Below are 23708 nucleotides of genomic sequence, written 5' to 3' on the forward strand. Positions count from 1 at the left end.
GAGCCAGTTTGCGCTGTTCTGTGAAGGGAGTAGTACACAGCGTTGAATGAGATCTTCAGTTTCTTGGCATTCTCTCATGGAATAGCCTTCATTTCTCAGAACAAGAATAGACTGATGAGTTTCAGAAGAAGGTTCTTTGTTTCTAGCCATTTTGAGGCTGTAATTGAAGCCATAAATGCTGATGCTCCAGATAATCAACAAGTCTAAAGAAGGCCAATTTTATTGCTTCTTTAATCAGGATGACAGTTTTCAGCTGTGCTAATGTTGGTCAATTTCTTCAACAGATGATCAGGTCTATATAATTATCAAACTTATATATATATTGCTAGTAGAAAGGAAACACAGACTCTTTGTTTAAGTATAAAAATTCTCCTTTAGTAATACAATTGTAGGCAGAATTTGGTACAGAGTACAGTATATGATAGCTCTCCCCAGGTTTTGCAAAGTGTCTAAGATATCCTGTAACTTATATAGCCTCCCCAGTTCCCCTTGCGTGACTTTCCCTGGCAACAACATTTTAATGAATCTAACCTCCCCCTGATAGCAGCAACCATCTTGTCAGCAATTAAAAGCTTAGAAGTGGGTTTGCCCGAAACTTGACCATTCATCACAAGTATATGGTCATAACAAGGTGAATGAGTCTAAGCATCTTCTGACAGGTGGCTGTTTTCATCAGGCCTGCGGCAGCCTTCTGTTATCAGAAAACAAGTTGTATTCTCAGAACCTCAGACAGCCACGGTGGGGCCCAGACAGGAGGAGTATGAGCGTAGGCGGTTTCCGCCTTCTGATAGTGTCTGAAGGGCACAACACACAAAACAGGTTTTAACACACACACAGAGGTCTCCTGAGAGGAGTCCATACAGTTTATCATAACAAAATGTATTAACCCTTTAAAAGGTATGAGGCCTGGGTTTAACCCCTTGTAGAGAGAATGTTTGGTTCTGTATGTTGCATTGAAAGTGGCTAATATTCGGTTGATTTGATCAGAATTGCCACAGTATAGGGAAACGTTGATAGTGTAACAGCGAAAACTCTAGAAATGTCAGTGAAGTTCAATCTCATGCTTCTCTCCGTGGGCTGATATTTCTTCTGTCCTGGGGGAACTGCGTGGCAGTTTCGGGACTATTGCATACCCATGTGCAGCTTAGACGGGCGGGGCAGTGGGGAAGCTCCCCCCGGTTCAGGCCTGGTACTCCAGGAGGTTCCCGCTCACCCACAGCCACTCGCCAGCCAGGAAGAGCAGACCCATCCACACGTGGTCCGTCTGGGCCTCTGAGATCTGCTGTTTGGTTTGGAGATGCTCTGTCTTAGAGAGCAGGCTAGAGAGATAACTGTGGTGCTGCCTGCAGTACTCCAGAGCCTCCTCCCATGTCTTCTTCTCCTTTACCAGGATCAGATCACTGTCACGCTTCTCCTTATGTTAGAAGAAAAGGTGTATTTCAGCATAGTTCTCACATAACCCTGCAAATTTTGCATTACAACACAGTTATTTTTGGTCCCATCTGGTTGCTGAGGAGCCTACATTTTAAAGAGTAAGCTTTCCCCTCCAGACAACTTCCACTCTGTAGTCAAGTCATCTCTCTACATGCCAATCCAGGTATAGGTGCCATATTTGCCCCCTATGGATTCGAGCTCATCATCACACAGCTTCTTGAAGGAGGCCAGGTCAGTGTAGTACTCTTTGCAGTACTTTTGAGCCTGCTGCCAGGTCATTTCTTGTTTCACATAGATGTATTCCTTCTCCAGACTGGAAAAAACTGCGAACAGAGCAGTAAGGAGGAACCCAATGAAGCTGATCTTCCTCTGCATATTGCCCCAGTGCTCAGTCTCGGTAGAGTGAATCTCAGCCCTTTGCTACTCTTGTACAGTACCTGACATCAAGTATCTGTACACACCCACGAATCAGTTGGATCAGTGCCTGTGCCCGTACAACCCACCAATCAGAGAAGTCTCAGTATCTGTGCCTGTTCAGCCCACCAACGAGGAAGCTCTCTTTTGTGACCTGTGAAGGATAGCTGAAGTCAAATGACCTCTTTTCCTGCTAAACAAATGAAGCTCCTGAACAGGTAAACATCACGTAACCTGTCAAGTTCACAAGGAGAAGCTCAGACTGCACCCACATTGACTTTGTAGGTCCCATTAGTCAAATTAGAGAGCTCAGTACATTTTAATTTAGTCTCTACCAACTTCTTCATGTGGTCCAAGAACATTGTTGACACAATAAGGGCAATATAATGATTAATAAAATCACCAGGAATTAGCTGATATAGAGCTGATATAACATAGGTGTAAGAGGGTCCAGCCTGGTCTCATAGAATAGACGTAACATGGTAAAAGTAAATCCAGGACATTGAAATTAGTATAATATGTTACATTTGGTATAGTTACATAAGACAGAAGTTTCCTTTAGGAAAAACGAGGGTGGTTGGTTGGGGTGAATAGGTGGGGGTATAACTCCAAAGGTTGCAGGTTTGAATCTCATCACGGACAACATTAGCATTTTAGCTAATTAGCAACTTGTCAACTACTTATACTTTTAAGCTACTTTGCAACTACTTAGCATGTTAGCTAACCCTTCCCCTAATCCTAACCTTAACCATTTTAGCTAACCCTTCCCCTAACCCTAACCTCAACGCTTTAACCTAACTCCTAACCTTAACCTTAACCCCTAGCCTAGCCAACGTTAGCCAGCTAGCTAACTTTAGTCACAACAAATTGGAATTCATAATATTTCATACATTTTGAAAATTCGTAACATATCATAGAAATTTTAATTCGTAGCATACAGTATCATACAAAATGAATGATGGACATTGTAAGGGTGTTTAACTGGCGGCAGAGAAGTCAGACACAGGAGAGAAATAACTGTGTTTCCAACGGCGCAGTTTATTCACAAAAAACCCACCGGAAAACATAATAATAAAAATCAATGGGTACACCAGTACAGACGTACACATACACTTACAATAAACAATCACCGACAAGGACATGAGGGGAAACAGAGGGTTAAATACACAACATGTAATTGATGGGATTGGAACCAGTAAGACAAGACAAAACAAAAATGGATCAACGATGTCTAGAAAGTCGGTGACGTCGACCGCCGAACACCGCCCGAACAAGGAGAGGGAACAACTTCAGCGGAAGTCGAGACAGACATCCACAAATTAATACATACCATACAAAACGTAACATATCATACTAAATGGAGTGTCTCGGATTTACATAAAGAATAATATGAAATGCTCTGAGACCAGGTTGCAGCCAGCGGGGGTCAGACCAATACCACATTTCTTCAGTCCCAGATCTAGAGACTGAGACCACAATTGACTCCATTATTGATTCCATAATTGATAACAATGGTGAGTTACATTATTTGCCAAAGGACCAATGTAACATTTTCATTATCGAGAGTGTACTAGTGGCTGTCACGTCCTGACCATAGAAATATGTTATTTTCTATGGTAGAGTAGGTCAGGGTGTGACAGGTTTTTCTCTCCCTATGTTTTCTATTTCTATGTTTAGGTTCTAGTTTTCTATTTCTATGTTGGGGTTTTGTTTGGGATGATCTCCAATTAGAGGCAGCTGGTCCTCATTGTCTCTAATTGGAGATCATACTTAAGTAGGTGTTTTTCCACCTGGGTTTTGTGGGTGATTCATTTTGAGTTGTGTATGTGTTCATCTCTGCGTCATGTTTTTTTCTTTCTTTCATTCAGTGTATTTATGTATTGCATAGTTTCACAGTATAAATAAAAAGTGGAACGACACACACGCTGCACTTTGGTCCTCTTCTTCCTACGACAAGTGGCGATTACATTTCATTGCAGTTCTTTGTTCTCATTTGACCCACATGGCCTCCTGTACCACTTGATCACTTTGAAAATGCATCCATAAATCAACCCTACCTTGAAATAATCCCTGATCTGACATGACAGGACTGGTGAAAGATATTTGGTGGAATCCTTGACTTCACCCATCCAACCAGTGATTATTTCAAGAGGGGTGGATGGATGGATCATAGATATAGAGTATCTATCTCTATGTGAAGGGTGCCCTCTTCATGTATTCAAACAGGTCCCTTGTCTCTCCAACATCCTCTGTTTCGAAGGTCTCACCAGTGTGTTTTGTGTGTCTATCTGAGCTGGGACACAGAGAGGCTGGCGCTATCCTGTTTCTCATTATATATTCCTTTAGCAAACTGAACCCCACAGCGCTGACTGACTGCTGTTCCCTACGGCATCAATAATACAAGAGGAAGTTATTGTTCCACAACAGGCCACAGTGACACAGAGTTAAAGGGCCAGGGGGGCAGGGAGGGATCCTTTCACTTTCCCCACTCAGGTTACGGTGGTTACGGGGCCTGCAGACAGCGGTCTGACACCAGGGAGCCTGCCGCTGTGGCCCAGTACAGGGCCTGATTGTGTGGCTGCAGTGAACAGAGGATGGATGTGTCTGCTCTGTGACAGCCCACAGAGAGGCGCTGGCTTGGCCCTCTGGGTAAACCTATACTCCACAGACCCAGAGTCACACAGGATGAGCCATAGCTGAGAGACAGTTCAATAGAGAATTAGTCAGTGGGAGACATGGGACAGCTAGAGAATGGGAGAGATAACCTGGGTGTGATTAATACCATCCAGATTTGAACCCTGCTTGTGAATCAAGCTGACAGTCCTAACCTTGGGATTGTTCCAAAACAACACTGAAATCAACATATTAGATGCAAAGAACTATTGAAATATAGCAAAACAAGTTTGTTTTATTCTTTCCAAAAGTGGGTTGTTTCACATATCATGGGGAAATCTAAACCTTTTATAGTAAATGCCCTGATAGAAGGGACCACCTCTACAGTATGACATAGTCATAGAGTTTTGTTAAAGTTTATTTTTGTTCCTACACATGCAACCTTAGCGCCGTACAGACAACACTTTATCCATTGTCCTATCCATTGTGCTGTCCCGCCTATTGTCCTGTCCATTGTCCTGTCCTGTTGTCATCTATGCATAGTCACTTTAATAACTCTACCTACATGTACATACTACCTCAAATAACCGGTGGCCCTGCACATTGACTCTGTATCGGTACCCCCCTGTATATAGTCTCGCTATTGTTATTTCACTGATGCTTTTTAATTACTTGTTACTTTTATCTCTTATTCTTATCTGTATTTTTTGAAACTGCATTGTTGGTTAGGGGCTCGTAAGTACGCATTTCACTGTAAGGTGAAACATTTTGATTTGATTTGATTTGTCCTCCATTGCGTTAAACTCACCTTAGAAAACAGTCAGCTGGCACAAGACGGGGATACCACTGAAATATGAGGTTAAGCTATGGTCCTAATTCCTCCAACTGGATCTCAGGGTCTGGGTGAGCAGGTACACAAAACAAGATGAACACAGAGAGGGAGAGTAGGAGTGGGAGGGGCTGACAGGGAAACAAAGAGAGGGAGAGAAGTTGAAAGTGAGAGGGACAGACAGAGAGAAAAGAGGTCAAATAATATTGTTTTAGTGCACATTTATACCTGGAACTTATGGAGATATTCACAAAGCCTTATAAACAGATTTTCAAGGATTTGAAGAACTGAATGGAGCGTTATTGGTGAGTACAAACAACTATAAATCTCTTTATACTCCTTTTGATATTGCAGATGACTGCTGTTTAGTATTTTTGGGACATCAAACAAATCCCAAGTATATGGATAGAGATGCATAGGTGGCAAATGTTAACCTACCTTCATGCTCTCATAATGTCTAAGACCCGTTTGAAAAGAGAATATTTCTGGATAGATAAACAACTTATTTAGTACCAGTATTTGTATTCCTTCTGTGTGTTTCATATTTCAAAGTCTCACTCAAAACTGCTTCAAGATCATAGAAAGAATAAAGAATATACCTCAGTTGATTAAAATCCATGGTAATGCACCTCTATTGTGAGAGGGAAGGTGGTCAGGTGACGGTGGCCTGTCATTAAGGTTTAATGTCCACTCTACAATGAAACACTCTACTCCCTGTGTCCACCCCACTGACCCCAACCCATTGCCAGAGGAAGGCTGTAACAGGGGATGCAGTCCAAACTCAGGGATATGACATCAATCAAACTTAGGCCACAGACTCAGAGACAGATGTGACATCACTGTGACATCATCAGCACTGGCTTGGAGGTGGTAGAGAAGATGACGGTGTTTAGGGTCATGCGCATCACACTGTTGGTTGTTTTACTGGGCAATACATCCACCAACAGTTCAGGTGAGGAGACTGTATCTTACAATTTCTTGTTATGATGTAGTGTAATGGTGTTATGATACCTTGATATTAATAATGTTTGCTGTATCATGCTCAAAATATGGCTTTTCAACATCATTTCCAGCAAGTAAAAAAGAGGACCAAAGAGAGCCCATTTTCAAGGAGTTAGTATCAATATGGCGTAAAGGAGGGGGGTGGTATCCTACCAAAGAGCCTGCCTCCCCGGAGAGAACCCAAGACCAGCAGGTCCACAGCGTGGTGAGGAGCATCATGGGAAGTCTGAAGACCCTGGGCCTGCTGCCCAGTAAGAACATGGGCCTCCCCTCCCTCCAGAAGCCTGTGGACAGGCACCGTCTGTCAGGCTTCCTCTACAATATCTCCATGTACCTCCAGGAGATGGGTGCTGAGCTGGAGGAGCGACAGCTTGTCTCTGACGAGGAACAACTGTGGGAGAAGGTATTACAGTCCTTCATCCAGTCAGAAGGGGGTGCTGCGCTGAACCAGTGGGACAGCCGGGAGCCCCCCAGGCCCAGCGTCAGACTCCAGGACTGGTTTCTGTCCCTGAGAGGCAGCCCTCACTGGGACGGGCTGCTGGGGCTTCTGCAGAGCCTCATGTCCCTGTCTGAGCGGCAGCCCTACAGGCCCCTGCTTGACTTCCTGTCCCAGAACTGGAGGACAGTGAGTGCCCTGCTTGAGGCGGCCCTGCAGGCGCTGGTCAGCGGGACCTATGGCCAGGCCAGCGCCGGGCTGCAGGGCTTCATCTGTGCCCTGAGGGGCCGAGGTGAATGTGCCTTCAGTGTCAGCTGGCTAACACAGTTCCTCCGCTTCATGGAGATACGCAACTGGAAGCCCGTGGTGAACCTGCACCCTGCGGGGATGGGGGCCAACCAGAGAAGGGGCTCGGCTGCTTTTGGGCGCCTGAAACCCTTCAGCATGCCCCCCAAGGCCCTGAGAGAGGAGGGGTTGTCTGGGAATGCCACTCAAGGGGACGTTGGGGACAGAAGGGACATGGGGGGAGACCTGGACTCCCTTCAGACACTGCTCCTGCAGGCTTTATCACGCTCCGATGGGGGGCAGAGGGCGGGGCAGCTGGCAGAGCAAAACCCTGCCCTGCTGCAGGGATTGGACGGCCTCAGAAGGGGATTCTTGCACAGGGTGGGCAGCTCGGTGTACGGCAACCTGAGGAGAAAGGTGTCCCGTGTTACCATGGCGCTGCTTGATGATGTCAGCAGCGTGGTGGACGTGCCACAGCCCAAACATAAGGGCAGATGTTCCGTTGGTGAGTCCATGATGCTCCCCATTCACCAAAAGGTTGGGGTCAGTTCCACTTCAATTTAGTCAATTCAGTGGATGAGCTGAAATTCAATGTATGAATGGAATACTTCCTATTTCTTTCCTTGAGGATTTTGTGATTTGACTGAATTCAACTGGAATTGAGCCTCAACCCTGGTGGCTAGCTAAACTAAACAAAAATATATATTCAACATGCTACAAGATTTTAGTGAGTTACACTTCATAGAATGAAATCACTAAATTGAAATAAATTCATTACGCCCTAATCTATGGATTTCACATGACTGGGCAGAGGCGCAGCCAATCAGAATGAGTTCTTCACAACAAAAGGTTTTTTTACAGACAGAAATAATCCAGATGTGGCGGTCCTGGGCTAGCGTGGTTACACTTGAGCTGTGGTTGGATTTCATTTAACTAGGCAAGTCAGTTAAGAACAAATTCTTATTTACAATGACATCCTACCCCGGACAACGCTGAGCCAATTGTATGCCGCCCTATGGGACTCCCAATCACGGCCGGATGTGATACAGCCTGGATTCAAACCAGGGACTGTAGTGACACCTCTTGCACTGAGATGCAGTGCCTTAGACCACTGTGCTACTCGAGATACTCTGCCAAATTCTCTAAAACGATGTTGGAGGCGGCTTATGATAGAGAAATCAACATTAAATTATCTGGCAACAGCTCTTTTGGACATTCCTGCAGTCAGCATGCCAACTGCACACTCCCTCAAAAGAGACATCTGTGGCATTGTGTTATGTGACAAAACTGCACATTTTATTGTTCCCAGCACAAGGTGCGCCTGTGTAATTAATGATCATGCTGTTTAATCAGCTTCTTTATATGCCACACCTGTCCAGGTGGATGGATTATTTTGGCAAAGGAGAAATGCTCACTAACAGGGATGTAAACAAATTTGTGCACAACATTTGAGAGAAATAAGCTTTTTGTGCGTATGGAAAATTTCTGGGATCTTTTGTTTCAGCTCATAAAAAATTGGGCCAACACTTTACATGTTGCGTTTATATTTTTGTTCAGTATATATGCTCTTTTACTGTTCTTATAAAACACATGTCAGAGACAGGTCATGCATGTTGATCAAGGTCTATTGAATTTAATTTCCCTTCATACTAAGCTGATAATATGTCTCAAACAGCTCTTACTCATTAGTCATGAATGATTTAGACTGAAACCCATGACACATGAGAGTGTTTGGACTGACAGTGCTTTAAAATCATAATGGCAATGTTAGTCATTGAGAGGATCGGTGTTACCCTGCATCCCATGCTTTGGCTAATCTCTTTGCCCTCTCATTGATGCCAGTAACACTATCTCCTGGGCATTGTGAGCCCAGCTATGCTGTTACATCAGGCTCGATTGTATGGTGCAAGTCGCTTTTTCCACCATTGATCTACCATAATATTCACTAGCTCTCTTACACTGTCTGTGATTTTCCATTAATCTATCTTTTATCTATCTTTTTCTTATCTATCTTTTCAAAGGTGACCTGAGACAGCTAATCTTATGGTAAGTAATCGAGAAAAAACTAAGCTTATAATATAAACTACATGCATCATGATGGTTTCATTTTATAACTTTCCCTCACCAAGACTATGAGGTTAATAGAAAATGTATGTTGTTTGTAGTACCTTAGTTTACCATACTCTCTCCCCTTGTCTGTGACTTGTAGGGGGATTAGACATAATGTCACGTGGAATGCTCAGGCTCTGGGCTTCAACTCGCAGGGCCCTCCCAGCACCCCTCCCTTCCTCTCCTGCCCAGCCATAGAGGGTGTGAGTGGGGACCCCAGACCCCCACCACGCCCCTCTCGCCCTAGACCAGCCCTGTCACCCCGCAGGGCGCCCAAACAGAAACATCCACCCAGCTCAACCCCAGTACCCCGCCGTTCCCGTCTCCTCAAGCCCCAGTCTGAGGCAGTAGAAGTTGGCCACAGCCACCTGAGAGAGATGAGGTACTTTGCCTCAGCAGAGATCCTGGAAGCAGCGTGTAACGCCTCTATCCCAGGCCTTACTGGGGTGTCCAACTTCACTGTGTTCCTCTACTGTAACCTGTTCGACGGGGACGATGGGTCTGTGGACCCGGAGGTTGGTCAGGTGGGACCCGACCTACACGCCACGTGTTCCGACGCCGCCTGGTACCTGTCTGCAGCCGAGGATGACTTCCTGTGGGTCCACGTCTGCAGCGAGTTCTTCGCTCACCAGTTCAACAACACTGTGTGTGCCAACTCCTCCTTTTGGCTGCAGCGAGCACACCAGGTACAGTCCATGATCAAACCCCACTTCTGAATGCAAAAGAGTTGGGTTCTCAACTCACTTTTTTAACTTCTCCACAATGTCTAACTACATTCTGCCTGTGATGTTTGCAGGCTGCAGAGATGAAGGACTACCACTACTTCAACCAGTCCAGTATAGGTGACCTGTGTGTGCAGCTGTCAGGGGAGGTGGTGGAGGGCGGGGGCAGCCCAGGGCCTGACGAAGCCTGCCTGGCCCAGCTGGGCACCAGGTCCCTCAGCGCCCAGGACTTCAGACGATGCTTCCTGCCCAACACTTCTGCTCTGGTCTCAGCCCTGTGTGGCAGCGAGTCCCCTGAGGCCCATCCCTCCCACCCATCCATTCCGGAGGGCAGCTGGGCTGCAGAGTACTGCTCCAGACTCCACAACTCCTCCCACCCTGAATCCATAGAAGACACATGTGACTACAGGAAGTGGAGCCTGCAGCATTTCACCAATGCCTCCCTGCTGGAGCTCTGTGTCAGTACAGAGGGGCTGAGGGAGTACGTTTGTAGCAATGCCACCCTCTACCGCAGGCTACTCCCAGCCTATCCTAAGTTCTCTGACCTTTGTGTTGACCTGGATGTAGAACAGGAGGACAGGAAGTGCTTCCTCCAGTGGTTCTTTGACATGCTCCCGGCGCCGTACGACTTTGACACATCACAGCTGTGTGTGAGTCCTGCTCCGCTGCTGGTGGAGGCACTGCACAGGCTGAGTGTGTGTGAGGTGGATGGGGGTGAGCGAGGAGGCTGGGTGGGGGCTGTGGGGTACGTGCTGAGGGTACTGGACTTTGTGGTTGGGCTCTCGGCGGGACTGGATGAGGGGGAGGGGGAGGTGAGGCAGGGCCTGGGTCAGGCCATCCTCCTCTCCAGTCTCCTTGACAACGCCTCATTCTGGGCAACTCTGCGTCCTGACGCCTCACTGAGCGTGCTCCAAACCGTGGGCTTGTTCCTGCGCAAGGAGCAGAGCGCCGCTCTCAAAGAGGACCTGCTTAGCTGCTTCAGTGTAAGCCACATACCTTATATATAGAACACATACACACAAACATAGACACATGAAGGTAATGTGAATGCCTCCTCTGTCCTGACAGCCTGTATTATGGGACCTCATTGAGAGAGAGGACAACTCCTCTGCCCTCAGAGTCCTAATGCAGGTACTGTACACCTTTATAAAATGGTTATGATGCAGATTAACTGCTTACCTGTACTAGGGTGAACATTGTTTTCTCTCCAGGAGTACCTCCAAATGCCCAGGGAGAGTATCCGCACACTGGTGATGTCAGCAGAGAAAGATGCGGTGAAGAGGTTTCTGTCTCACATGCACCAGAGCTGGGACCAGCTGCACGTAGAAACCACTCAGGTTTGACCTCAAACACTCTCAGTTTAGTCATGGATGCTGGAAAGTAGGGATGTTACTAAGTTACTACTACTGTCAATAAAGACCACTGTCTCCTCCAGTCCTCTCAGAGAGAACTGCAGGCCATGGAGACCATGACGTCCGCCTTCATCCACAAGTTCCCTCGTGTGACCCCTGACCTCTTCGTCGACCTATCACAGTTCATACCTTTCATGTCCGTCTCTGACATCATGAGCTTCCCCACCTCCCTGTTGGTCAACACCAGTGTGTGAGTTACTGGACCTGAGCTGCCATTTCATGCCAAAGGTCAAAGGTAATCGTGTTGACTGGTTCTGTGTTGTATCATAGGTTGATGGCGATCCGTGACCACAGCACAGAGATGAAGTCTCCACAGAAACAGGCGTTTGTGAAGAGGCTCCTGCAGTCCAGTGTGGTGGGAGATGTCCCTTCCTGGCCACCATACTTCCTCAGCTCCATCCTCCCACTGCTCCCACACCTCCCAGTCAGCCAATTTCAACAGCTGACATCAGACCAGGTTAGACATCTCATTCCTTATCTAATCTACAGATATTTTCATGAAGTATTGTGTACTGCATTGGCATTACTCTGTCATCATGTCCCTCCTTAAGCTGAGTCCCCTGGTGGAGTTTCTGGGAAACACCAGTCTGGATGGAACAAGGGGTCGTCATGTTCTACGGACTCTATTTATTAAAAAAAGGAACTTCACCAGTGATAACATATCGAGGTAGGGTCTTTTGTCTCAAGTTGTAAACTATTCCACATAGTGCTCTATTTCTGACCAGAGCCACAGTGTCCCTTTGTGCAGTTACCAGAGTATTAGACCAGAGAGACGAGGGCATTATTTCTCAACAGGCTGGGAGTTCTGGTTTGTTACCTGAAACCAGAGGAGCTGCGTCCGTTTCTGCTGGCTTCCCCTGTGTCCTCTGCTCTTTGGCAGCAGCTAGCTCTCTGTGTGTCTGAGGGACTCATCAGTGCTTCAGGCAGGGTGAGAGAGAATTGCATGTAAAAATTGGGATGCACTCCAAAGGTTCCAAGTTCATTTTGTGGCAGTGTGACATTTCTTTCCTCCTACACACCTGTTAGGATATCAGTAAAAATATCAGTATTGCCATTTGTATACGTATACAGTCCATATCATATGTGAGGGGCTCTGACCCTGTTGATCCTGCTCTTGCCCTGTCCAGCTGTCCCTCTGGCTGGTCCAGGCGGTGCGGCCTCTGAACGCCAGCACTCTACCTCCTCCAGCACTGGCCACCCTCAGGGGCCTACTGCCCCAGCTAGGGGCTTCCTTCCTGCAGTCACTGCCCTCACTACAGCTCTTGGACCTGCTAACACACCCAGGCCTGCCCAGCTTCTCCCCAGCACAGGTCAGCACTGCATGGACTATGCCTACACTCTGAATCTACCGGTATGTTGTTTTCTGCTGAGCGAACATTACATGTTGTTTTTAACTTCCCCCAGGCGTTCCAGATATTATCCAAAATTTCACAAGACACAAATGTAAGTAAAGGCTTATTAGTGATCTCTTCAGTTATGTTTTAATCTACACAGCTTGTTGTGCATTCTTACGAGGCCATATTTCCATGGTGATCCTCTCCTTGTCAGCTCACCATGGATACACTGTGCAGGCTGAAGCCCTTACTGCCTGGCCTGTCCCCTGCTGTGCTCAGAGGCATACACTGGTCCGAGATCAGTGGAACCACTCACTGCCAGTGCTGGCGCACTCTACTGGCTGACCTGAAGCCTGCCCTTAGAGCCATGCTCCACAGGGCACTGCAGGAGGTAAGTAAGGTGCTCTTGTTTCTCTGTGGGGAGATTACTTTCTCCTTGCTGTCAAACTGTTCTTTATTCACCATTTCCAGTGGCTCTGCATTGTCTTTCTTACCACACTGAGAGCAGATGATGACACAGTAAAGAGATGGTGGAATTTAAATGCTAACAAACCAATTATGCTGTCAATCATCAACTACCTTATATGGCTAAATGGCTAGTCATTGGGAATTTACCTGGAAGTAATTCCATAAGTACAGTACTTAACCTATTACTAATTACTATTACTCAGGTACATATTCAATTGTTTATTCCTTTGCTTTTTTTAAAGGCTTTAGCCAGCAACTCAAGGAACTTCACAGTGCAGCTCCAATGTCTCCTGCCGTTTGTGCCCCTGAGGGAGCTGATAGAGGTTCTGGATGGAGAGACATTCCTGAGAGATATGAGCCTGTACAGAGACCTGCCCTGGTCCCCTCAACAGGTGCATATCCATCTCCACTATGCTTCGTCTGAACAGACAACACTACATAAACACCCACTCCTTTGGCTATGGTATAGCGTCATTACTGTTGTTGCTCTAGAGCGAAAGCCATGCTGCCAAGCTGCCAGTGTGGGTCTGGGCTCCCATTAATCTGCAAATCATTGGATATGCTTCAGATGAGCCATTCAGGATATTAATACCCCATACGCCTCAGCCGTCATCAAGCAAATTGGTTTGGATGTAGTACAATAGTCTGGAGGGGGGTATAAATGAGTAATGCCTACCTTAAATAGATTTTGTCAGAGTCAAGGGTGTATTAGATTCCTTTCACCACTTGTTTTCTCTCTCCCTTACACACTTTGTCTTTCTGAATTATATAGGCTCAGCTACTTTTCAAGAGGACCCATCAATCTGAAATCATTACCAGAGACACTGTAGAGTAAGTCAAATGTTATTAGGTGTCATGGGTATGTGCTGTATTATTGAATATCATGTGATATTCATGCAAATCATTACATGACAAAATTGGAGACTTAGTCAGTACCCAGATTTTCATTAGGTTTCCCTTACCTGGATTACAAATGCAATGCAGTCTTCCAGATACAATTTATTCATCCAGTCATCTATTTGGTCTTTAGGGACTTGGGCCATATTGCTGGTGGAATGAGCTGTGATTGGCTAAAGCTTTGGACCAATGAAACCAATTTTTCAGAGTTGCTTCAGTTTGTCAGTGAGTTGCCAGGAGGGGTGAGACCAGCTCTGGTGAGGAACCACAAGCTACCCACATGGTATCCCTCGTGTCCTCCTCCCCTCCTCTTTCTCTCTCACCCCTTTCTTTCTATATTTAGATACATCTTTCTTTATCTATAGTATTTTATCTACCATATCAAATGTCAAGAAAAGTATTCATGGAATTCTTCAGAGCTTCCTATTTCATACTAGTTTGTTCAGATCTTTTGTGTTTTGTTACCAGAGGAAATGCGTCGTAGAGGAGCTGCGGAAAAGACCAGAGGAAGACCTGGATGGTATAAGCCCCTGGTTTGCTGCAGAATTACCGTAAGATATCATTCACTCCAAAATATATTGTATAAATGTTCCAACATTTAATCTCTCTCTATACAATATTAATCTGGTTATTTCTGCTATCCCAGGGTGAACCTGATTGAGAGCCTGTCTAATACTTCACTGACAGCCATCCTGGCTCACATTCAGCAGCACTTTGTGGAATTCCTCAAGCTGCCCCGTCATAAGCAGATGGCCTTAGCAGAAAAGGCCATCACTGTGCTGGTGAGGAGAGACTATAATATTATTAGCACGAAATCCTCCTAATTAATAAAACATAAACATTGATCAATTCATCCAAACATAATGATACAGGGTTGGAATGCATGGCATTACAATACTTAATAATCTGCTAAACAGATTGTGCTTTGTTGTCAGCTGTAGTCATTATACTGTAGTACCTGCAGTAATTATACTGTAGTAACTGTGTTCTGGTGTGTCCATTCAGGGCACCTCTCAGGGCCTGGCTGAGGGGGAGCTCAGGGGGGCCTCTGTGGACCTCCTGGGGCCCCTGTTGCCCTTCCTGGACAGGGATACCCTGGGGCTGGTGGACAGAGGGGCCCTGGGGCTGCAGCTGGATGAGCTGAGGGGGTACTGCCTGCCCAGGGACACCCTGAAGGACATGGCTGCTCTGCTTACTGGGAGAGACCTGCTGGGGTGAGAGACAGCTGGGTCTCTTTTAGGAGATGGTAGAGTGGGAGGCCTGGGGTGGTTGTGAGCTGGTTATGGCAGCACTGGGCTTGTAGGTATCTGTCATGTATGCATTTATAACAAAAAGCTGGTGTGTGTGTGTGTTTATGGTAGAGAGGTATCGGCATGGACGGTTGGTGATGTGGAGCTTGTTGGCAGACTGTTGTTTACTCTCTCTCCAAAACAGATCAACTCCATCCCACTGGTGAGGGCTCCATTGGGCGAAACATCAAGTGCCTTTATAATGACTATCACTTTATCATTGGGTGATGACAAATAAAGCCCTGCAGTACTGTATGTGATTGCATGCGTGTACTTTTAGCAGGATGTGCTAAGTGTGTGTTTTACTACCATATATCAGGTGGTGTTGAGTGCAGACACGGTGGAGGAGGTTCTGGCAGGTCAGTGGCGCTGGGAGAACAGTGATGTGGGTCAGGCCTGTGTGTCCCAGTGTGTGGACCAGCAGGGCCAGAGAGAGAGGATCCACAGCCTGATACGGGGGGTCGTCAGAGCACAGAGCAGGAGGAGAAAAGGTCATCATTGATCCGCTCTCTATATCACAAATGCATCATACCTACCAGCTCTGAAGGAAAGCTTGATGATCATGCATTGTGGTTCTAAACTCATTGCGGTCTCATGTCATCTATCCAGTGCCAGTCCCAAGCTGTGGTGACATAAGAGGCACCTTCCCCTCAGCATGGACAGCCAATCAGCTGAGCCGGATGGCAGGGGAGGAGTTGAGGCAGTGCATGGAGGTCATAGGTCAGGATGCTTCACTGAGCCCTGAGCAGCGCCGAGCACTGTGGGTAAAGCTCAGGCAGGTTAGTTTCAGAACATCGGAGACGTTTTGGTTTTCATCACTGCCTGCTACAGATTGACAGTGGAAATGTGTTGTGTATTTTGTGCACTATCCTTCACCCTCCTCCAGGCCTACAGTCCAGTTAGAGGCCTGAGACCAGAGCAGGTTCTGGGGCTCGGCTGTCTGGTCACTGAGCTGGGGGAGAGAGAGCTCCAGGATACTAACCTGACTGACCTGGGTGTCCTGGCCTACCTGGGGGCTCTGACCGACTGGAGCCCAAAAAAGGTGACGAGGCTCCCATATTCCAATCTCACGTGTGATATTTGTAGTGTGGAGGGTTGCCCACTCCTGGTGTAGGTTGTTTGACTCTCCAACCCTGTGTCTCGTTTCAGATGAGAGCAGCAGTTGTTGGTGTGATGCGAAAGCGGAAGTTGAAGGTGGAGCAGCTCGGAGCTGTAGAAGTGGCTTCTCTAGGACACCTGCTCTGTGGTTTCACACCATCAGAGATCAACAGACTGGACCCCTACAACCTCAGGTCAGTCATGTATTAGAAATACACACTTTATTTTAACCACAGAAATATTAGATTACATACCTTGTGAATAAAGCTCAGCCTATAGTGCAAAAGGCAAAACATCTGTAATTTTTTGCTGTCTGATTCCACTTTGTGATAATGCTTCCATCAACTCAGTCCTAATGAGTCCTCCTGCTATATGACTGACAGCATGGCTGCTCTGTTCCTGAGGGAGCTGGCCCTGCCGTGTTCTGAGCAGCAGATGGAGGCTCTGACCGCCCGTCTCTCCAGTCCTCAGGCCTTTGGCCCCGTCAGTACCTGGGGCCCCGAGGTCTTCACTGAGATTGGCACACTAGCAGGTACAGCTGTTCAAATGGGGCAGGGGTTTAAACTCAGAAAGCTTCATTGTTGTATATTCAGTATATTTAATCCTTAACTCTAAGAAATAGTTAGTTGGTAGTGACCGGTGAATCCACCCCTCTCGCACGCACACTCATTACATGAGTCCTCTCTCCCTCCCTGTCTCTCTCCCTCCCTCTCTCTGACCAGCGGGTCTGGAGGACATGGTTCTATCTGCTCTGGTACAGGAGCAGGTGGAGGGGCTCATCCCCGAAGCTATCGCCCTGATTCCCCCCACAAAGATGGCTGTGAGACTCTCTCTGGTTCACCTCAGGATACTTAAGAGCTGGTTTGGATAATGCTGTTTAAATAATGCTCTCCAAACTACGTCCCATTTTGTTAGTTGATGCACGATGTGTGTGTGTGTGTGTGTGTGTGTGTGTGTGTGTGTGTGTGTGTGTGTGTGTGTGTGTGTGTGTGTGTGTGTGTGTCAGGTGGTATTCAGTGCGGTCCAGCTGTCGTGGCTGAATGTGGAGCAGGCATGGGTGGTCACAGAGAAGCAGTGGGTGGAGCTGAACAGTGGGCAGAGACATGCCTTGGGCCTGGCGCAGTATGAGGGGGATGTCCTGCTAGAGCATAGAGGTAAGGATTCACAGGGGTAAAGATTCAGAGGTAAGGATTCACAGGGGTAATGATTCAAAGGTTAAGGACTCAGGGACATGGATAAAGATCATCTCATGAGAAAGAACTAGTTGGTCTTATTGATGGGTGTTGTTCAATGATTTATGTTTTTTGTCTGTAATAGCATACCAATATCATCATAATGTCATGTTTAACAGTAACTATGTGGTAGTGATATCACTGTTTGGTATGTTTTGTTTGCGTCCACAGGGAGGAATGTGGCCCCGGCAACACGGTCAGCTGACAGCCTCACTGTGTGCTTATTGTCTCTATGCTGTATGTTATGGCAGCTATCGTAAAACACACAGTAACCCATTTGTATTTATTTGTTCTTTGACCTTCTTTTATCGAATTGTAACATTTGTACTTAAAAATAAACCGAACATTTTGAACTGTGTTCCATTTGTATCCTGGAATGAACCCTTCACCTCATGCTATTCTAATGCCTGACATACTCTGCATGCATCATTCTGATGTGTCTGTGTTTGGGATTATGCTACTCTGTTACTGTGGTTACAGTGTGGAGGGCACTCATTAAATTCGATATAAAAGCGCCTCTCGGAAAATAGGGCAGTAGGACACAACCTCATTTTCTATAGTACACAACAATTACTGGTCAATCCCCAAGTTTAATTTGAATGTATTGATATATAGCTAAAGAGTTTATAGCTGCTATTCAGGTAAAGTATTTGGAGGACCACAGTTAATGATTTGCATTTATACAGCTTTATTGAAGAATATTGTTTGTGAATGTAAAATCGCAAGTCGGGCAATCTGCAAGGCCAGTCTCTCTCTACTTGGAACTGTGAGATGGGTGCAGGGATTCGGATATCCTGATCTCTCTCCAGTCTCTTCTCACACACAATCAGGTATTTAACCCCTTCAATCACATTCTGAACCAGCTGGACCTACATACAACACGCAAACACACATAACCTATTCTTTCTCCACTCTCTACAACTGCCTATTAAAGCTGAATATTATGATTGTCACTGTCACTGCATTCTATTCTGTGGTGTAGTGATGCAGTGTCTTACCTCTGACTCACCCAGTCTGGCCAGGTTAGAGATGTCAGAGGTTGTGCCACAGTTGCGGAGTCCACGCCGTCCATACCTCGCTTCTGCAGAATCAGGTTGTCCAGCATCTTCTGAAAACGAGCATCCCAGTAAAATAAACGACAGAAAAAAACGAACAGAGAATTTAGGATCCTGGAATTTGAGAAGGACAGCTCAGCACAGGGATCCCCTTAGCACAGTTTCTTCATACGGCTGTTCATGTGTCAACCCATAGGTGAGTGAGGTGGTAAAGGCCAGACCTTGCTAAAACGAGGCAGGATGCCCTGAGTCCAGTGCCCAGGTTGGAGGGGCAGGTGAGGATGTTTCCCAGCCTCTCGCTCCACATGAACTCCCAGCCTTTCTCCATGATCAGCCTCTTCACCTGGTGGTGATGTCAACAACAGCTCATAAAAAGACACAACAAAGCATGAAAGGTTTAAGTGTCATTTAAGACACAGTTAACGTGTGGGTGTAGGCAATGAATCCAATCAGTGATTCTGCTGGGCTCACCTCCTCAAGTCCCCTGTAGAACCTCTCAAACACCCTCTTCATGTTGCTGCCCTTCTCCATCTAGATGACCCGGGTGTGGTCCTCTTCGTTGATCCACAACAGGAAGTTCTCCTGGTTGTTGTGCCTTTCCAGACCAACGGGTTATCTCCATAGGTTTCAGCGCTTCTAAAATAGTTTCTGGGGCTAAGCTGCCTGCCATCCTGGATCTCTACACCAGGCAGTGTCAGAGGAAGGCCCTAAAAATTGTCAAAGACCCCAGCCATCCCAGTCATTGACTGTTCTCTCTACTACTGCATGGCAAGCGGTACCGGAGTACCAAGTCTAGGACAAAAAGACTTCTCAACAGTTTTTACCCCCAAGCCATAAGACTCCTGAACAGGTAATCAAATGGCTACCCGGACTTTTTGCATTGTGCCCCCCCCCCCCAACCCCTCTTTTTATGCTGCTGCTAGTCTCCGTTTATCATATATGCATAGTCACTTTAACCATATCTACATGTACATACTACCTCAATCAGCCTGACTAACCGGTGTCTGTATGTAACCTCGCTACTTTTATAGCCTCGCTACTGTATATAGCCTGTCTTTTTACTGTTGTTTTATTTCTTTACTTACCTATTGTTCACCTAACACATTTTTTGCACTATTGGTTAGAGCCTGTAAGTAAGCATTTCACTGTAAGGTTGTATTCGGCGCACGTGACAAATAAACTTGGATTTGATTATCTTGTTTGGTTTTAGAGTTGTGCTTTTATCAAACCATTATACTTATCAAATGCCCTGTGCCTCTGGCCAATCTCTGGCCATTCCTGCACAGGTCAAGAGGGTGGACACTGGTATATCGAACAGGAAGTGATCCTGTGAACTCCAAAAACAAGTGTTATGCATCTCAGTGATAGAATAAGGAAATTAAACAAATAAAAACAATTCTCCAAATCAGTGTGTTGCAGACTGTGTTTTCCTCACATGAATGAGCAGCTGCTGCTCCTTGTCAGTCATCTGTACTGTCCCTTGAGTTCCCCCTGCAGGACGTTGAGGGCGTCCACCACCAGCTCCACCTCCCGGCGCTCCGCCCAGCAACAGCCAGGGGGCAGGCTCAGCCCTCAGATGCTCAGGCCCGTCCACGTGACGATGACACGTGGTGCTCATCAAACTGACCTGCCTGGATCTGACAAGAGACTATGGTAAGTACTGGCTCACTTGAACAGTTTAGAATGTAGATATGTAGAAGGTCTGGTACCTAGTCAACTGGGTGGTTGATGCAATGCCATTTCTATACTTATGTCCATGGACATTCCCATCATTATGTACATTGGTGGCATCCAGGTCTGTGGTGAGAGATTGTGTATAAATGCATGGCCTTAAATAAATGAAACCTTGGTAACCAACAGTGATCACAAAGCAAAGGCTTCTGTGTTATTCTTTCCTTTCAATACTTCTCCTCTCTACACACAAAAAGGTGGAATATTGGGAAACTCTGCTATTAAGAGTCTGTAGAGCACTTGCCTTCACTTCAAGGCAGAATTGAAAACTGCAGTTGATCCCCTTTCATCTAGGTTTTATCTGTATAACACTTTTATAAGGAATGGGTGACGCTCCAATATGTGTAGTAGCTTTAGAATATCTATTTCACGGTGCCCGCCATTAGATTTAAAAAATACATTGAAGTTCCAGCAAGATAGGTAGTAGGCATACCAATTCACTGTGAAAAGACACAGACCACACAGGCCGTTGTGATCCATCCCCTGATAGGACTCCTCGTCTCCGGCTACCATGCCAACATACTTTATGAAGGGGTGCCCAGGGTTGTCCAATCCTGTCTGGATAACATTGTCCATAGGCACACAGCTTAGCATAGAAAGAAGGTATGAGGTGACTGGCCTTGCAGTTGCTGTGTTTGCGTAAATCAGGGAACTCTGCACCGTGAGAGAAATTGAAGGTTGGTAACACTATTGAAATAAGTACAGACAAAAAGGGGGTACAATGATAGCACACCCCTAACGAATGAATAGGTGTTGGAGGCTGTGGACACCGGGATATGTCACTGTCTGTCTGGGATAACTGGCAGGGTACAGCCTCCTGATTTGAGCTCCTGTGGTGATGAGCTCTCTGTTCAGAAAAAACCCTGCTGTAGCAAATGACCATACTCCACTAAGAGACAGGACTCCTATGTTGCGCTTCCTAGGTGAAAACAGCTTGAAGAAACTGCTTGCCATTTTCCCTGTGAAACATGAGAGGAGAGTGTGTTACTGATACTAGCTGCTGTCCCCTTGATCCTGAAGAACTACTGAGGTACTACTCATGACTACTACTCAAGATCTACACAAATCCTACAGGTGTTACTATTTGATTGCTATTGAGATGTGTAGTAAACCAGTAGTGATATATGTAGTAATTTAAGTACCGGTAGTAATGAGTGATACATTGGGATGTTTCACTATTGTTGAACACTACATATTTCCTACTCAAATCACTACATAATTCTCCCTTAATGACTACTGTGCAACTACTGAGCTTTTGGGTATCTACTACTTAAAATCTACACATACCCACACAATTCCTACATGTTCACTATTGGATTACTACACAGCGCCTACACATTACTACTGTATGCCTATTCATTCCTATTTAATTACTACTGCCAGTGCCATCTGTGTGTAGTGTTGTGTCACTACTGAATTACTCCTGATCCTTTTTCATTTCCTACATAAACCCTTTTGAATTACTATTGAAAACATTTACTTCTGTTTATCTATTCAAAATCACTACTGACATCTTCTTGTTTCACGACTGTGTCACTACTAGACTAGTGCACATTATTGAACTTTTTATTATTATTACATTAATTACATATTAAATGATATATTTACACTTGTTTTGTTAAACCCTTTGAGGTCTTTGACTTAACTATCTTCAGATCCTCTGTTTTGTTGCAGTCACATTTCTCCACAACGTAACTTTTAGAAAATAAAGATATGCAGTAGTAATATGTAGGCATTGTGTAGTAATACAATTATAAGACATTATTAATCATCTGCTAACATTGGCCACATAAGACAAACACAGAAAAACATTTGATAAACAATGTTAATCTTACCAACAATGGCCTCCAGTCTTCTTATGTCGAGGGCCTCCTTGGCAACATGTCAAAAGAGGTAAGTAGAATGGTTAAGTATACCAATATGAAAATACTGTACATTTGCATACAAACACACTTATTAGGTATCATGAGGCTACATACTGTAGCTACATTTCAATGGTGCTAGCAAAGAGCTAGGCTAAACTAAATTACATCTCTATGACAACGGCTAACGCCTAAGACCGTTTTGGCTAGCAATCTTTTTGATGTGGTTAAAAGTTAAATACACGGCTAAACAACGACATGAACGTATTCATAAAACATGATGGAAAGTTGATTTACAGATGGTGCCAGCATAAGGGTTTTGAACGCCAGAATGACGAAGGATGGAAAATTATTACATTCGGGATTGTCAAAAACAGTAGCTAGCTAACAACAACAACCAAATACTTCCTGTTATGTCTTCTGCGATCGCGAAAAACCAGTGTAGTCTGGCTGTAGTGTTGTGATACTTACTTACTACTAACATTAAGTTGTAAAAACCCTACCTGATTACTATTGAAAAGCCTGTGTAGTAAAGCTGTTGTGTTTTGACTACTTATTTACTAACAACATCAAGTAGTAAAACTCTACATGATTACTACTTGAAACACTATGGTTTTCCTACTGAAATCTACAAAACTCTACTTGTGTTCTTGAGTAGTGCATGAACTACACATTCACTACACAATCACTTCTACAACATGTATAGGTTTTGTGTAGTAATCCAGTAGTACTTTTTCATGAGGGATTCAACTGTATCAAACACCATAACATATCAGAAAGTCTACAGTAATGTTAGCTAGCGTCCTTTTCACACTATGATGAGTGTTTAGGTCATATATTAGGTCTATTGTCCCTCCATAAGTAGATTCATATGGTAGGTAGGCCAACATACCTTAAATTACTTAACTAGGCTCTTGACTGGAGGACTATGTCTATACCTATAAATCCAACAACGCAGGCTGGTTTGCTAACCTAGCTAGTTACCATCGGATCGCGAATGTTGGGTTGTTTGTTAAGTTTAACACTAAATTAATGGGATATTTAATTTAACATTCTAGGACACAACTGTTGAAGATCGGGGGGCGCGTTGAACGTAACCACTGCCAGTAGTCCAACCAGCCGCAAGATAGAGGTATTATTCCTAAAGGTTTTAGCTAAACTTTTATTTTAGTCGACCACTGACCAATGTTCAGTGGAAGATTAGTACACTTTTTAAAATTCATTTTCAATCTATTTACTAACAGGGTTGCAACTGTATTTAGCCTTGGATCAGACAAGCCAAGTAAAGTGACCAGATTGAAAAGTATAATAATGTCGTTGATTGGCTGAGTAAACAGGCATAATTAGGCTACAGTTTGCGTCAATGAGGCGACCTGAACGCCGCGCGGTAGGCTATTCAACAGCGTGTGCATGATTACACGCTCCATCCTTTTGCAGCCATTAAATGGCAGTGATCACCAATATACTCCAACAGAGCCAAGTGGGT

General features: G+C 45.4%; 1 protein-coding gene and 1 long non-coding RNA gene across 4 annotated transcripts; one reads left to right on the top strand and one right to left on the bottom strand.

Annotated features, from left to right (window-relative positions):
• The first annotated feature begins 6369 nt into the window (after window positions 1–6369).
• LOC106587395 (stereocilin) lies at window positions 6370–17932 on the top strand. Its single transcript, XM_082969934.1, has 19 exons — window positions 6370–7518; window positions 9035–9059; window positions 9223–9808; window positions 9919–10827; window positions 10913–10975; window positions 11056–11181; window positions 11289–11446; window positions 11527–11713; window positions 12805–12981; window positions 13301–13450; window positions 14961–15169; window positions 15245–15407; window positions 15564–15735; window positions 15854–16023; window positions 16131–16286; window positions 16394–16536; window positions 16726–16874; window positions 17065–17496; window positions 17746–17932. The coding sequence occupies exons 1-18, from the start codon at window positions 6510–6512 to the stop codon at window positions 17211–17213; spliced, it is 4701 nt and encodes a 1566-aa protein (XP_082826060.1). The 5' UTR covers window positions 6370–6509; the 3' UTR covers window positions 17214–17496; window positions 17746–17932.
• Window positions 17933–18242: 310 nt separating this feature from the next.
• Window positions 18243–23239, bottom strand: LOC106587396 (uncharacterized). 3 transcript variants are annotated; one of them, XR_001324437.3, is made up of 9 exons: window positions 23115–23239; window positions 22196–22232; window positions 20794–21319; window positions 20339–20426; window positions 20065–20266; window positions 19101–19956; window positions 18851–18972; window positions 18573–18682; window positions 18243–18443 (listed from the first exon to the last, which is right to left on the bottom strand). It is a non-coding gene; the product is annotated as an uncharacterized LOC106587396 (long non-coding RNA). The 3 variants fall into 3 exon arrangements; XR_014382830.1 differs by having other exon boundaries at window positions 18584–18682; window positions 19101–20266; XR_001324436.3 differs by having other exon boundaries at window positions 19101–20266.
• Window positions 23240–23708: the final 469 nt, after the last annotated feature.

The sequence above is a fragment of the Salmo salar genome, chromosome 26 (assembly GCF_965601325.2).
Source record: "Salmo salar chromosome 26, fSalSal1, whole genome shotgun sequence".
Taxonomy (NCBI): Eukaryota; Metazoa; Chordata; class Actinopteri; order Salmoniformes; family Salmonidae; genus Salmo; species Salmo salar.